Source organism: Leucopleurus acutus, assembly GCF_964270905.1.
Source record: "Leucopleurus acutus genome assembly, chromosome: 9".
NCBI lineage: Eukaryota > Metazoa > Chordata > Mammalia > Artiodactyla > Delphinidae > Leucopleurus > Leucopleurus acutus.
Genome location: NC_139144.1, coordinates 96,650,340 through 96,662,422, shown reverse-complemented (window position 1 = coordinate 96,662,422; position 12,083 = coordinate 96,650,340). Strand labels below are relative to the sequence as shown.

The window sequence follows — 12,083 nt, the reverse complement described above, 5'->3', positions numbered from 1 at the left end:
GTTATCAGCTAGTCATTGCGTTCAGCTTCCAGTCACAGTGGCCCAAGCATTGTGACTTAAAGACAGAAAGATATTACCTTTCTCACTTTCTCTGCTCTCTCTGGAGCACAGTAGTCACTGGTGTGGTTTCACAAACTCAGAAACTTAGGATTGAGATTCTCTTGGCTTTTCGCTCATGGTTGGAGCTCCAACCATAACATCTTAGTTCAGGCACAGAAAGAAGAAAGGAGACAAGGGCTTTCTAAAAAATCCCACCCAATGTCTTCTTCTTGTGTCTCATTGGCTACTCTTATCTGAAGGAAAGATGGGAAATGCAGTTTATTTTTAGTTAATATTGACATACCCAATAACACAGGGGTTCTGTTGGCAATGAAAAGGAGAGCACTAATAGTCTGCAGGCAATTAGCAATAACTACCATGAACAGAATGGCAAGTTGGATGCGTGGATTCTGCCTAGGTCTGCTGCATGCTCCAAACCAAGTTGTACCAGAGTTCCACCTTGGGAGCTTTCAGACGCTGGTCTAGCTTTCAATAAAGTAACACACGCCCTACACCCCATTTCCCTGCTGCTCCTCTCATGTAATCGGAGTGATTGGCAGAGCTGGATTTGGGAATTCCCGGGACTCTTGGCTACATGCCATCTAAAAGCATCAACATCCTAACTCCTCACTTAGTAACCTTGGCCAAGATACCTAACTAACCTTCCTGAAACTCCATTTTGTCATCAGTAAAATGGAAGTATCACTACACTCTTCACACAGCAACTCTGAGATTAAAGGACATTCAGCCTGCCATAGCATGATAAATGGTGTCTAAAATTTCACTTCTGTGACATACGTGTCACATTATTGCAAGAGTAAATCAATGACTGGGGTGAGCCCGCACGGAGAGCAGGCCAGGAATTCCAGGTCTCACAGTGGCCTGGCGCCACCTCGTGGCAGCTGTTGAGTAATGATAGGAAGATTCTGGATCCCAAGCTGGCTTTGACTTGGGAAAATGGGAGGGATTACATGACTCTTCAGTTCGATTATCTGGGGAGTTCCGAGACACAAGACTCATCCGCAGGTGCCATGCTTCCTAAGAGCAACTTACCTGTTCTTTCCCACTGGTCTCAGACAACCCTCTGAGGCAGGAGATAGACAGGCCCCAGGCTGAGCAGCTGGAGTCTGTCCCCTGTGGACAGATACTCCAAGATAAATATAATGGCAGGGGCAGGGAGGACCTGAGTGCCGCCCAGATAAAAGATAAAGAGACCACATATTTCCATTCTTGAGGTCAAGGAGACTTACACAGGAGCAGAAAGGCTCCTCGGGGGCCAAAAAGGGAGGGGGCGCCACCCCATAATAGGTGGTGTCAACCTTCCCATAGGCCTCTGTGCTGGAATCCATCTTGGCTAAGAGATGCACAGGCACACAGGGGAGGACCCGGAGTTAAACCAAATACGGACTCAGAGCCAGGCAAAGCGAGATGATTAGCCAGAGGAAACCCAGAAGAAATGCCCACGTAAGTGATTCAAACCACCACGGAGGCGCGACTCTCTCTCTGAGCCAGCCCGTGTGCGCCTATTCACAGGTACTTTTTTCTTCCTAATAAACACTTGTTTCACTACTTTCCATTTCTTTGCTGAAATTTATTTCTACAAAGCAGACAAGCCAGGGACTTCTCACTGGCCACTGGCCCTCATGGTCTAGTGGCTAGGATTCAGCGCTCTCACTGCTGTGGCCTGACTTCAATCTCTGGTCAGGGAACTGAGACCTTGCTTCAAGCCACTGCAGGCCGAGGCCACCCAAGATCACCTCCATAACTGTCTAACCACAGGGTAAGAACTGAAGCCAGTCCCTAGGTAGGAATGGGGGCAGGTGCCAGACGAGAAGAAGCCAATCATGGATCACTTTATATTATAATTCTCACAGAAGTGAAAGAAACAGTCTTGGTCAGGAGCCCAGCCCCTCCAGTCTCACCTGCTACAAGGCAGCACTGGCCTCGTCTCACCCATCAGAGCACAGGGCTTCTTCCTACCCTGGCACCTTCCTGGGGGCAATATCCTCCATCGTCACCATGGCCCTACTTCAGAACAACACCATCCCAGTCATCTGTTTCCTGTCAGCTGTCTGTCCCGTTAACATTAAATTGTTTCTTTCAGTCACCTCTCTTATCTCAAGTCGTTTACCTTACTTTCCCATCTAAATTAAAATGATCTCTCTCCCTGAGGAATACACTCTTCCACGCATAAACTGCCATTTCTTCACAATTCCTGTTGTCTTGGCTTCCTTTCTCAAGGCCTCATGGGACTTCCCTGCTGTCTCTCCCCCTCCACCCCTTTGCTTTGCATCTAGATAATTAAGTAGGTGAGGGAGAGTGAGGTTGCAGGGACTGAGGAATCTCAGCTCAGTGATGTTCAAAGAGGAAGCTCACTTTGTTCTCAGAAACGTACATACTTTCTTACAATAGCCAAGATATGAAAGCAACCTAAGTGCCCATCAACACATGAATGGATAAAGAAGATGTGACGTGTGTGTGTGTGTGTGTGTGTGTGTGTGTGTGTATAGAGAGAGTGTGTGTGTGAAATACTACTCAGCCATAAAAAAGAATGAAATTTTGCCATTTGCAACAACATAGATGGACCTGGAGAGTATTCTGCTTAGCGAAATAAGTCAGAGAACAACAAATATTGTATGTTTTCACTTACATGTGAAACCTATATATATTTGGTGAGAACATTTAAGTTTTACTCTCTAAGCAAATTTTATTAATACAATTCCGTGTTATACATTGTATGTTATACACTGGATCCTCAGACTTTATTTGTACCCTTTTACCAACCTCTCCTTATTTCTCCCACCTCCCAACCACTGGCAATCACTGTTTTACTCTTTGTTTCTATGTTCGACTCTTTTTCTTGTATTCCACATACAGTAGAAGGGATACCACGCACTATTTGTCTTTCTCTGTCCGGCTTATTTCACTTCACACAATGTCCTCATGGTCCATCCATGTTGTCGCAAATCACAGGACTCCCTTTTTCTCATGCCTGAATAATATTCCACCGTATCCATTCATCCATTAACGGACCCTTGGGTTGTTGCCATATCTTGGCTATTGTGAATAATGCTGCAACGGACACGGGAATGAGGACATATCTTTGAGATCCTTTTGCATTCCCTTTGGATATATACCCAGAAGAGGAACTGCTGGATCATATGATAGTTCTATAACTACCATTTATTGATTGGACGTCAGGTGCCAAGCACAATCCCAGTCATGCTACATGTGTCAATTCGGGTCATCCTCCCAACCCTCTGAGGTAGGTATTATTTTGTTCGTCATCTCTATTTCATATGAGATGAGCGAAGAGGGTTCAATCACTTGCCAAGTTCTCACAGAGAGGAAGCAGCAGAGCCAGGCCTTGACCTGAAAGAGATTGGTTCTAGAGCCCACAATCTCAACACAGAGCGCCCTTCAGAGGAGGACATCTGAGAAGGGACAGAGGCCCTGATTATGTACGCAGGACCTCTAGGCCACTGTGAAAACTTGGCTGATACAGTGCAGGAGATGGGGGGCCCTGAAAGGTTTGAACAGAGCAATGACATGATCTTAGTTATATGTTAACAGGATCGCTATTGCTGCTTTGTAGAAAGTGGGGTATGGGAGGGAGGGTGGGAAGCAGACAGAGCAGTTGTAAGGCTTCAGCAATGATCCAGGCCAGATACCCACCTCCTACCCCTTCATAGCAAGATGCTGGCCTTGTTCATGTTAATACTCCTCTTGCCAAGCACAGTACCTGGCATAATAATGATGGTTGAATGAAATCTTTGGCAATGTCAGTCATACTAGTCATACAGGGGAGGAACCATGCACTTGTCCATATTAAAAACATAGTCTATGATCAGTCACCCTCAGGGGTGATAGAAGGCATGCAAATGGAAAGAGGCACCATCTCAAAGCCTAGTTCACAGAGAATATATGCTTTGTCTGCTGCCAGTTTCCTTAAAACCCATAAGCAAATCCTGCTCTCCACTCATGTGGGTCCAGATGGGCATGCAAAACTGGGCTTGGGAAATCAAGACCTTGTCTTATTTGCATCCCTCATGCCAGGCCATGGTCCTCTGGGAAGGCTGTTGTTACAGAAACACCTGGGTTTATTCAAAGCTTCTGCATCACCCAAGAGATAGAACCGTCACTCTTCTACTCTTATGATGAGCCTTTGTGTGTATCCAAGAGATATTCTAAAGCAACAATATCCCTCTAAGTTTACTGTCAGAACGTTTTATGCACTCACTCTGGGATAGCTCTAGAGCAAGAGCTGGATGTCTTGTAAAGGAAAGGTCGTGGCTCAGGATGTACACTTACCCTTCTCTGTTGGGCGGTGTTTGAGTCTTAGATTAGCCAAGTAAGAAGAGACATCATGGTGACTCTGACTGCCACTGTAACTGTGCCCTATGAAGTCAGGAATGCATTTCTGTTCTTTTCAGTCCTGGAGTTTGCAGTAGGGATCCTGGTCAATGCCTTCATTTTCTTGATGAATTTTTGGGTCGTGGTGAGGAGGTGGCCACTGAGCAACTGTGATCTTGTCCTGCTGAATCTCAGCCTCACCTGGCTTTTCCTGCATGGGCTGCTCTTTCTGGATGCCATCCAGCTTACCCACTTCCAGTGGATAAAAGACCCGCTGGGCCTCTGCTACCAGACCATCCTCATGCTCTGGATGCTCGTAAATCAAGCTGGCCTCTGGCTCACCACTTGCCTTGGTCTCCTCTACTGCTCCAGGACTGTCCATTTCTTTCACACCTTCCTCCTCCGCTTGGCAAGCTGGATTTCCAGGAAGATCCCCCAGATGCTCCTGGGTGCTATTTTTTCCTCCTGTGTCTGCACTGTTCTCTATTTGTGGGACTTTTTCAATAGATCTCACTTCTCAGTTGCAACCATGCTACTCATGAATAACAATACTCAACTGAGAAACTGAGAAAACTCAATTTCTTTCATTCCTTCCTCTTCTGCAGCCTGGGGTCCACCCCCTCTTTCTTGCTTTTTCTGGTTTCTTCTGGGGTGCTGATTGTCTCCCTGGGGAGGCACATGAGGACAAGGAGGGCCAAAACCAGAGACTCTCGGGACCCCAGCCTGGAGGCCCACATCAAAGCACTCGGGTCTCGTCTCTTTCTTCTGCCTGTATGTGGTGTCCTTCTGCGCTGGCTTCATCTCGGTGCCTTTGCTGATGCTGTGGCACAACAAGATCGGGGTCATGGTCTGTGCAGGGATACTGGCAGCCTGCCCCTCGGGGCACACAGTCATCCTGATCTCAGGCAATGCCAAGCTGAAGAGAGCTGTGGAGACCATTCTGCTCCGGGCTCAGAGCAGCCTAAAGGTAAGGGCGGACCGCAAGGCAGATCCCAGGATGCCAGATCTATGTTGAGAGTGGACACGAAACGGGCTCTTCATAACTATGCCTCTGATTGTTCATAAAGCCTTCAGAAACTGATTCCAATTTCTTTTCTAAAGTATAACTCCAAGTCTCTCTACTTTACATCCATGATCCCACCCACAGTAGAATAAAATAATTAAAGCTCTACACATGGCCTAGGCAAGTAGAATGGCATTGGTTGTCTAGGTGTGTCTTGATAAAATGAACAAAATAGAGAAGTGAAGTACTCAGTGTAAATTCTTTGTATACTATAGCTTACTAGTGCTTGATATGAGCCAAACCATGAGAAATCACCTCTTATGAAATGATATCTAAATCCCAAGATAGCATGGTTGGTTTTTCACATGACTGCTATTTCTTAACATGAGTGCTAGTGGGACTTCCCCGGTGGTCCAGTGGTTAAGACTCCGCGCTCCCAAAGCAGGGGCCCTGGATTCGGTCCCTGGTCAGGGAACTAGATCCCGCAAGCCGCAACTAAGATCTGGCACAGCCAACTAAATAAATATTAAAAAAAAAAAAATAGGTGCTAGCATATAATATTTAAACATATTCACTACTATGGCAATTATATTCTCCTCCTCAAGCGCCACAATATTCATGGAAACACAGATATGAAAAGACAAACTTGGAAGAACAATGATGCCATCACTTCAGCTTCAAGAGGTACTACATGAAAACGCCTACAGGAACCAGAGGATGGGTCATTTTGCCTGAAAATGCACTGATTCAGAAATGTACATTCACCTGCTTTAGAGCGGGAGAAGAAGACAGGTAGATACTTGCTCGGTGGGTGCCCTGGATGTCAAAATCCGTGTGTGTCTCCTGGCTCTACTCCACTTGCTCATGAGGACAGTGCTTCGCCTGGTGCCAAGCACCGGTCAGTCTAGTTGGGGAACCTACCAAAATAGCCTCGCTAAAAGGCCTATTTGTGGAGACCGGCATTCTCTGCCTGCCTGCACAGGAATCTAGCCGGGAAGGCTTTCCTCAAATCACATCCTAAATGGCTCAGCAGAGAGAAAGGTACACCAGACACAGATCTTTATGGGCTTCAAACCAGCCCAGCCTGGTTCTGCCAGCTGTGGGTGCTGCCGAGTACTGCTTCCTCCTCCCAGGACCTGTTCTTGATAACTCCACTCCCTCCTCTCAGTTTCCCCAAATTACCCTTTTTGCCACCTCCAATGGCTGCAAAATTTGTGCCTTCATCTGGTTTCCTTTCCTTGGTGGACACCAAAGTTGTCCTAGGTTTTCCTCAAAGACAGTGGTCTCCCCACTCTTGGCTGCACGTTAAAATTGCCCGGGGAGCTTTTAAAATCTCGATGCCCAGGCCATTAGGAGTGGAATTACTGTGTCATAAAGTTGATGTACATTTAGCTTTACAAGAAACTGCTAGAGTTTTCCAGAGCGATTCTAGCATTTCATGCTCCCATCAACAGTGTAGGAGAGTTGTTCTACATTTTCACCACATTTGGTATTGTCAGTCTTTTTTAATTTGGGCCATTCTAGTGGATGTGAATGGTATCTCGATCTCATTGTGGTTTTAATTTGCATTTCCCTGACAACTAGTAATATGGAGCACCTTTTCACGTGGTCCATGGCCATTTGAACACCTTCTATTATAAAGCTACTATTTGACTTGTTTGCCCCTTTTTTTAATATTCAGTTGTCTTTTTATTATTTCTTTGTAGAATTTTATTGATCTGCAGCATTTGTGTGTATGTTCTTAAAATATATATATATATATATATATAATATTCAGCCTGTAAAAAACTAAAAATAGAGTTACCATATGATCCAGCAATCCCACTCCCAGACATATATCCAGAAAAGATGAAAACTCTAATTCAAAAAGATACACGAACCCCAATGTTCACAGCAGCACTATTTACAATAGCCAAGACATGGAAGCAACCTAAATGTCCACTGACAGACGAATGGATAAGTAAGATGTGGTATATATATAAATACAATGGAATATTACTCAGTCATAAGAAAGAATCCATTTCCAGCAACATGGACTGACCTAGAGATTATCATACTAAGTGAAGTAAGTCAGAAAGGTAAGACAAATATCATATGATATCACTTATATGTGGAATCTTAAAAAATGATACAAATGAACTTATTTACAAAGCAGAACAGACTCACAGACATAGAAAACAAACTTATGGTTACCAAAGGGGAAAGGGGGCAGGGAGGGATAAATTAGGAGTCTGGGATTAGCAAATACAAACTACTACATATAAAATAGATAAACAACAAGGCCCTACTATAGTATAGCACAGGGAACTATATTCAATATCTTGTAATAAACTACAATGGAAAAAAATATTTAGTCTAACAATCTATGAACAGGATATAGCTCTTCATTTATTTGTCTATAATTTCTCTCAGCAATATTTTATAGTTTTTAGTGTAGAGGTCTTGCATGTCTTTTGATTAAATTATCCCTAGGTATTTAATATTTTATAATGTTACATACAGTAATGTTAAATGGGGTATTTAAATTTTCATATTTCAATTATTTGCTGCTAGTTTATAAAATTTTTGTACATTAACCATGTATCTTGTCACTTTCCTAAATGAATTTAATAGTGCCAATAGTTTTTTGTAGGTTCTTTGAAATTTCATACTGAAACAATCATGCCATCAGCAAATAAGAGAACTTATATCTCCCTTCTCAATCTTTATGGCCTTTATTTAACTAATTTCACTGGCTGGAACCATCAGTACAATCTTGATTAGAAGTAATGTGAGTATACATTCTGCCTCTTTCCTGATCTTACAAAGAAAACATTATTTCATCATTGAGTATAATATCAGCTGTAGATCTCTTATAGATCTCCTTTATCAGATTAAGAAAGGCCATTTTTATTGCTAGTATGCTAAGAATTTTTATCAATGGAGGTTGAATTTATTGAAACGAGGGAATGGTTTCTCTCCTCTATTTTGTTAACACAGTGATTTATATTGAAAAAATTTTGCATGTTAAATCAGTCTTGCATTCCTGGGATAAGTCCCAATTAGTCATAATGTATTATTTTTATATGTTGCTCTATTTGACTTGCTAACATATTGTTAAGAATCTTTGCATCTATCTTAGTATGTACTATTAACAACTTTTATTCTTGGTAGACTATATTTGTTACTTGCCCTTTCAAAGAGAATCTGTGGGTTATAAACTTTATGAATCCTCTATGTCTAAAATTGTTTGCCCAGCTAAAATAGGCTAGCTGAGTATAGAATTCTACATTCAAGTTTATCTTAATTACATGAAGATATTGCTACTTTGTCTTCTCAAAAACAGTATTACTAATGTTATTCTATTTCTCATCCCTTTGCAGTTTATTTTTCTTTTCTATGTAAAGTTTCTCCTCAGAAGTGAATTTCTTTCCATTATTTTCTTAAGTTTCATTTTATTGTTTCTAGTTATGGGTGTTTGTTCTTCTGTTTGTTTTTCAATCTTGCTTGGTAGCCAGAGAAACCTTTAATCTTAGGAGTCATGTTTTCTTCACTTTAGGAAAATTCTTCGTCATATTTCTTTAATATTATCTCCCCTCTATTCTCTCTCTTTTTTCCTTCTGAAACTTCTTTTAGCTGAATATTTAGGTTCTGGACCTATTCTTGTCTTTGACTTTTCTTTAATATTTTCAGTATTTTGGGACATGTTCAGGGAAGTTTCTCAGCTCCGTTTTCTAGCACATTTTTTAATCCCTTTGTTTTTTTTTAATTAAAATACATTTTTTTAATTAATAGAATTTTTATTTTGTTCTTCTTCATAAGCACCTGTTCTTTATCATAATGTTTGGTTCTAACTCTTTGAAGCTAGTTTTTGGAAGAAGTTACCTCCTTTGGCTCTTTGAGAATATTAAATATTACTTTAAAATCCTTTTTAGGCTGCATTATGACCTTTAATTCCTAGGTTATATGTTCCTTTGGTGGTTGAGTTTATCTGTGTTTCTGTAAAGACATTGGTGTTTCTTAGCAGTTTTGTCATTCTTAGCTGTTTGTACAGGAATTCTTTCCACACTCTGTGGCAGGAATTTCTCCTAGTGTAGTGGCTTCACAATTGTGTAGATACTAACCTTGAAGATGACTTAGCTTTAGATTTGTCTGCTGGGCAGAGACATATCAGAATTTGTTTCCAAGAAACACAGCCCTAGTTCCCGCTTCACGATAGTAAAGCAGCAGACTCTGTGGTGGTTTTGAGTTTGTTTTACTCTTTTAGAAATGCTTCTCCAATTCTGGTTCATGAAACTTTCTCTTACTTGAGTGTGGCTAAGAAGTTGTTCATTTAAAAAATATGCATATATCATTTTAATGGGTTTTGTGTAGAAGGGAGATATTTTATCAAATTTCTCATGTGCCACCTTGAACTTAAAAAGAATCACTGATATTTCTAGTTTTCTAAAATATTTTGTAAAGAATAAGAATTATTTTTAACATCCTTTCAGCAATGATTGAGTTAAATATTACTGTACCCTCTGTTGTGTTGACATGATATATTACATCGGTGATTTCTGAAGAGAAGTTATGAGTGCCTCAGTAGCTGTTTGCTTGATGTTAAAGAATATTTAATAGTTCCTCTGGGGTACTTTTTATTTATTTTTTTAATTTTGTATTCCTTTGTTTTGTTTTCCACTTCCTCGTTCTTTTAAAAGCGAGGTCTACTTAAGTCTGGTATTAGAATTTGTATGAATGGATTTCCCTAGATCTAGTTTTATCTTCAAATGATGACTGGAAGAATATTTCTCTGACCTTACTATTTCACTCAGACTTTGGTCTGAAGATCTGGTTCCTGTGTAAAACATTTAGTTAAATTTCTAGTATTTAGTTGTCATTTATCACATTATTTTTCCTAAATTTTCCTGCTTTCCTGTTGGGTCATTTCTCTTCGTGTGGGGAAATATATTCCTGGAAAAGTTGAAATTGATTACTATATTTCAACTGAGTAATAGTCTCTTTTTTTCCTAGAGAAAAACTATAATACTATTTTTGAAATGAAACGCACCTGTTGGTCTAGAGGTTCTACACTTCACTGAGGGTATAACGGTCCAAATTATATTCACTTCTGTCTCTGAAAATACTATATTCTTTGTGTATAGGTCTGAAATGTGAAAAATACAGTACTAACTAGAGACCTAGAATATTGTCCTAACCCTGCACCTCATAAAGCTTTGCAGTAATTTCTTTTTAACCCAGAAATGGCTTTCTGGCTTCTATTTGGCAAAAGTTCCATATGTCTTGGAGAGGCATGGAGAAGGGTACTGAAGTCTCCATTTTCCTGCTTGACTTTGCTTCATTGTTATTGTTTTAACTGCTACTGCTCTTAATATTCAATACCAAAAGCACTACAGACCTCAAACATAAATAAAAATTTTCTCTGCTTTTGTAAATTTAAAAAAGAAAAAAAGAATCTTTGCATCTAGTTTCATGAGAAATACTAACTTCTAGTTTTCTTTTTTTCTTTTAAATATCTTTGTTAAGTTTGGTATCAAGGTTATTCTGGCCTCATAACATAAATTGAGAAATGTTTCCTCTGTCTTTATTTTCTTTAGGATTTTGTAAAATTGGTATTATTCCTTCCTTAAATATTTGATAGCATTCACCAGAGAAGTCATTTGGGCCTGAAATTTCCTATTCAGGAAGAGTTTTTTAATTATAATAATTACAATTTATTTAATAGATACAGTATTAATAAGATTGTCTATTTCTTCTTGTGTCTATTTTTGTAAGTTGTGCTTTTAAAGGAATTTGTCTCTTTCATCTAAGTTTGTAAATGTATTGCCATAAATTTGATCATATCCCTTTATTATCATCTTAATGTCTATAGTATCTGCTTTGCTATTCCCTCTTTCATTCCCAATTTAGATAACTTTTGTTATCTCTTTTTAATTCATCACTCTAGGTAGAGATTTATCAATTTATTGATAATTCCAAGAAATCACCTTTTTGTTTCATTTATTTCCTCTATTTCTTTTATTTTCTTCTACCTATTTTTTTATTATTTCCTTCCTCTACTTTTTAGGTTTAATTTCTCTTCCTGATTTAGCTTCTTAAGTTAGAGAATTAGATCATTGATTTTAAGTCGTTTTTTCTGTTCTAATATAAACATTTAAAGCTTTAAGTTTCCTGCTAAATACATTTTGCCACATCCCCACATATTTCAATACATTGCATTTCCCCCCAGCTTTATTGAGATATAATTAATGTATAATGTCTGTAAGTTTACAGTGTACAATGTAACGATTTGATTTCACATATATATTGCAAAATGTTTACTACAATAAGATTAGTTAACACATTCTTTACTCACATAATTACCATTTTGTTGTTGTTGTTATAGTTACAGTGAGAACACTAAATCTTTATTCTCATAACAACTTTAAAGTATACAATATAGTATTGCTAAATATAGTCACCATGCTATACATTAGATCCCAAGAACTGATTCATCTTATAACTGAGAATCTGTACCTTTTGACCAACATATCCTCATTTCCCCCATGCCCCCATCCCCTGGCAACCTCTATTCTACTCTCTGTTTCTATGAATTTGATGATTTTAGATTTCAAAATAAGTGAGATCATATAGTACTTGTTTTTCTCTGTCTGGCTTATTTTATTTAGTAATATAATGTCCCTTAGGTTCATCTATGTTGTGGCAAATG

At 39.7% G+C, this 12,083-nt stretch overlaps 1 protein-coding gene across 1 annotated transcript; it reads left to right on the top strand.

Annotated features, from left to right (window-relative positions):
- Window positions 1-4,405: 4,405 nt before the first annotated feature.
- On the top strand, window positions 4,406-5,407 carry TAS2R38 (taste 2 receptor member 38; the record flags this gene model as incomplete). Its single annotated transcript, XM_082845927.1, is given in 3 exon segments — window positions 4,406-4,943; window positions 4,946-5,138; window positions 5,140-5,407. Coding segments are annotated over 3 exon segments (999 nt in total).
- Between the last annotated feature and the right edge of the window lie 6,676 nt (window positions 5,408-12,083).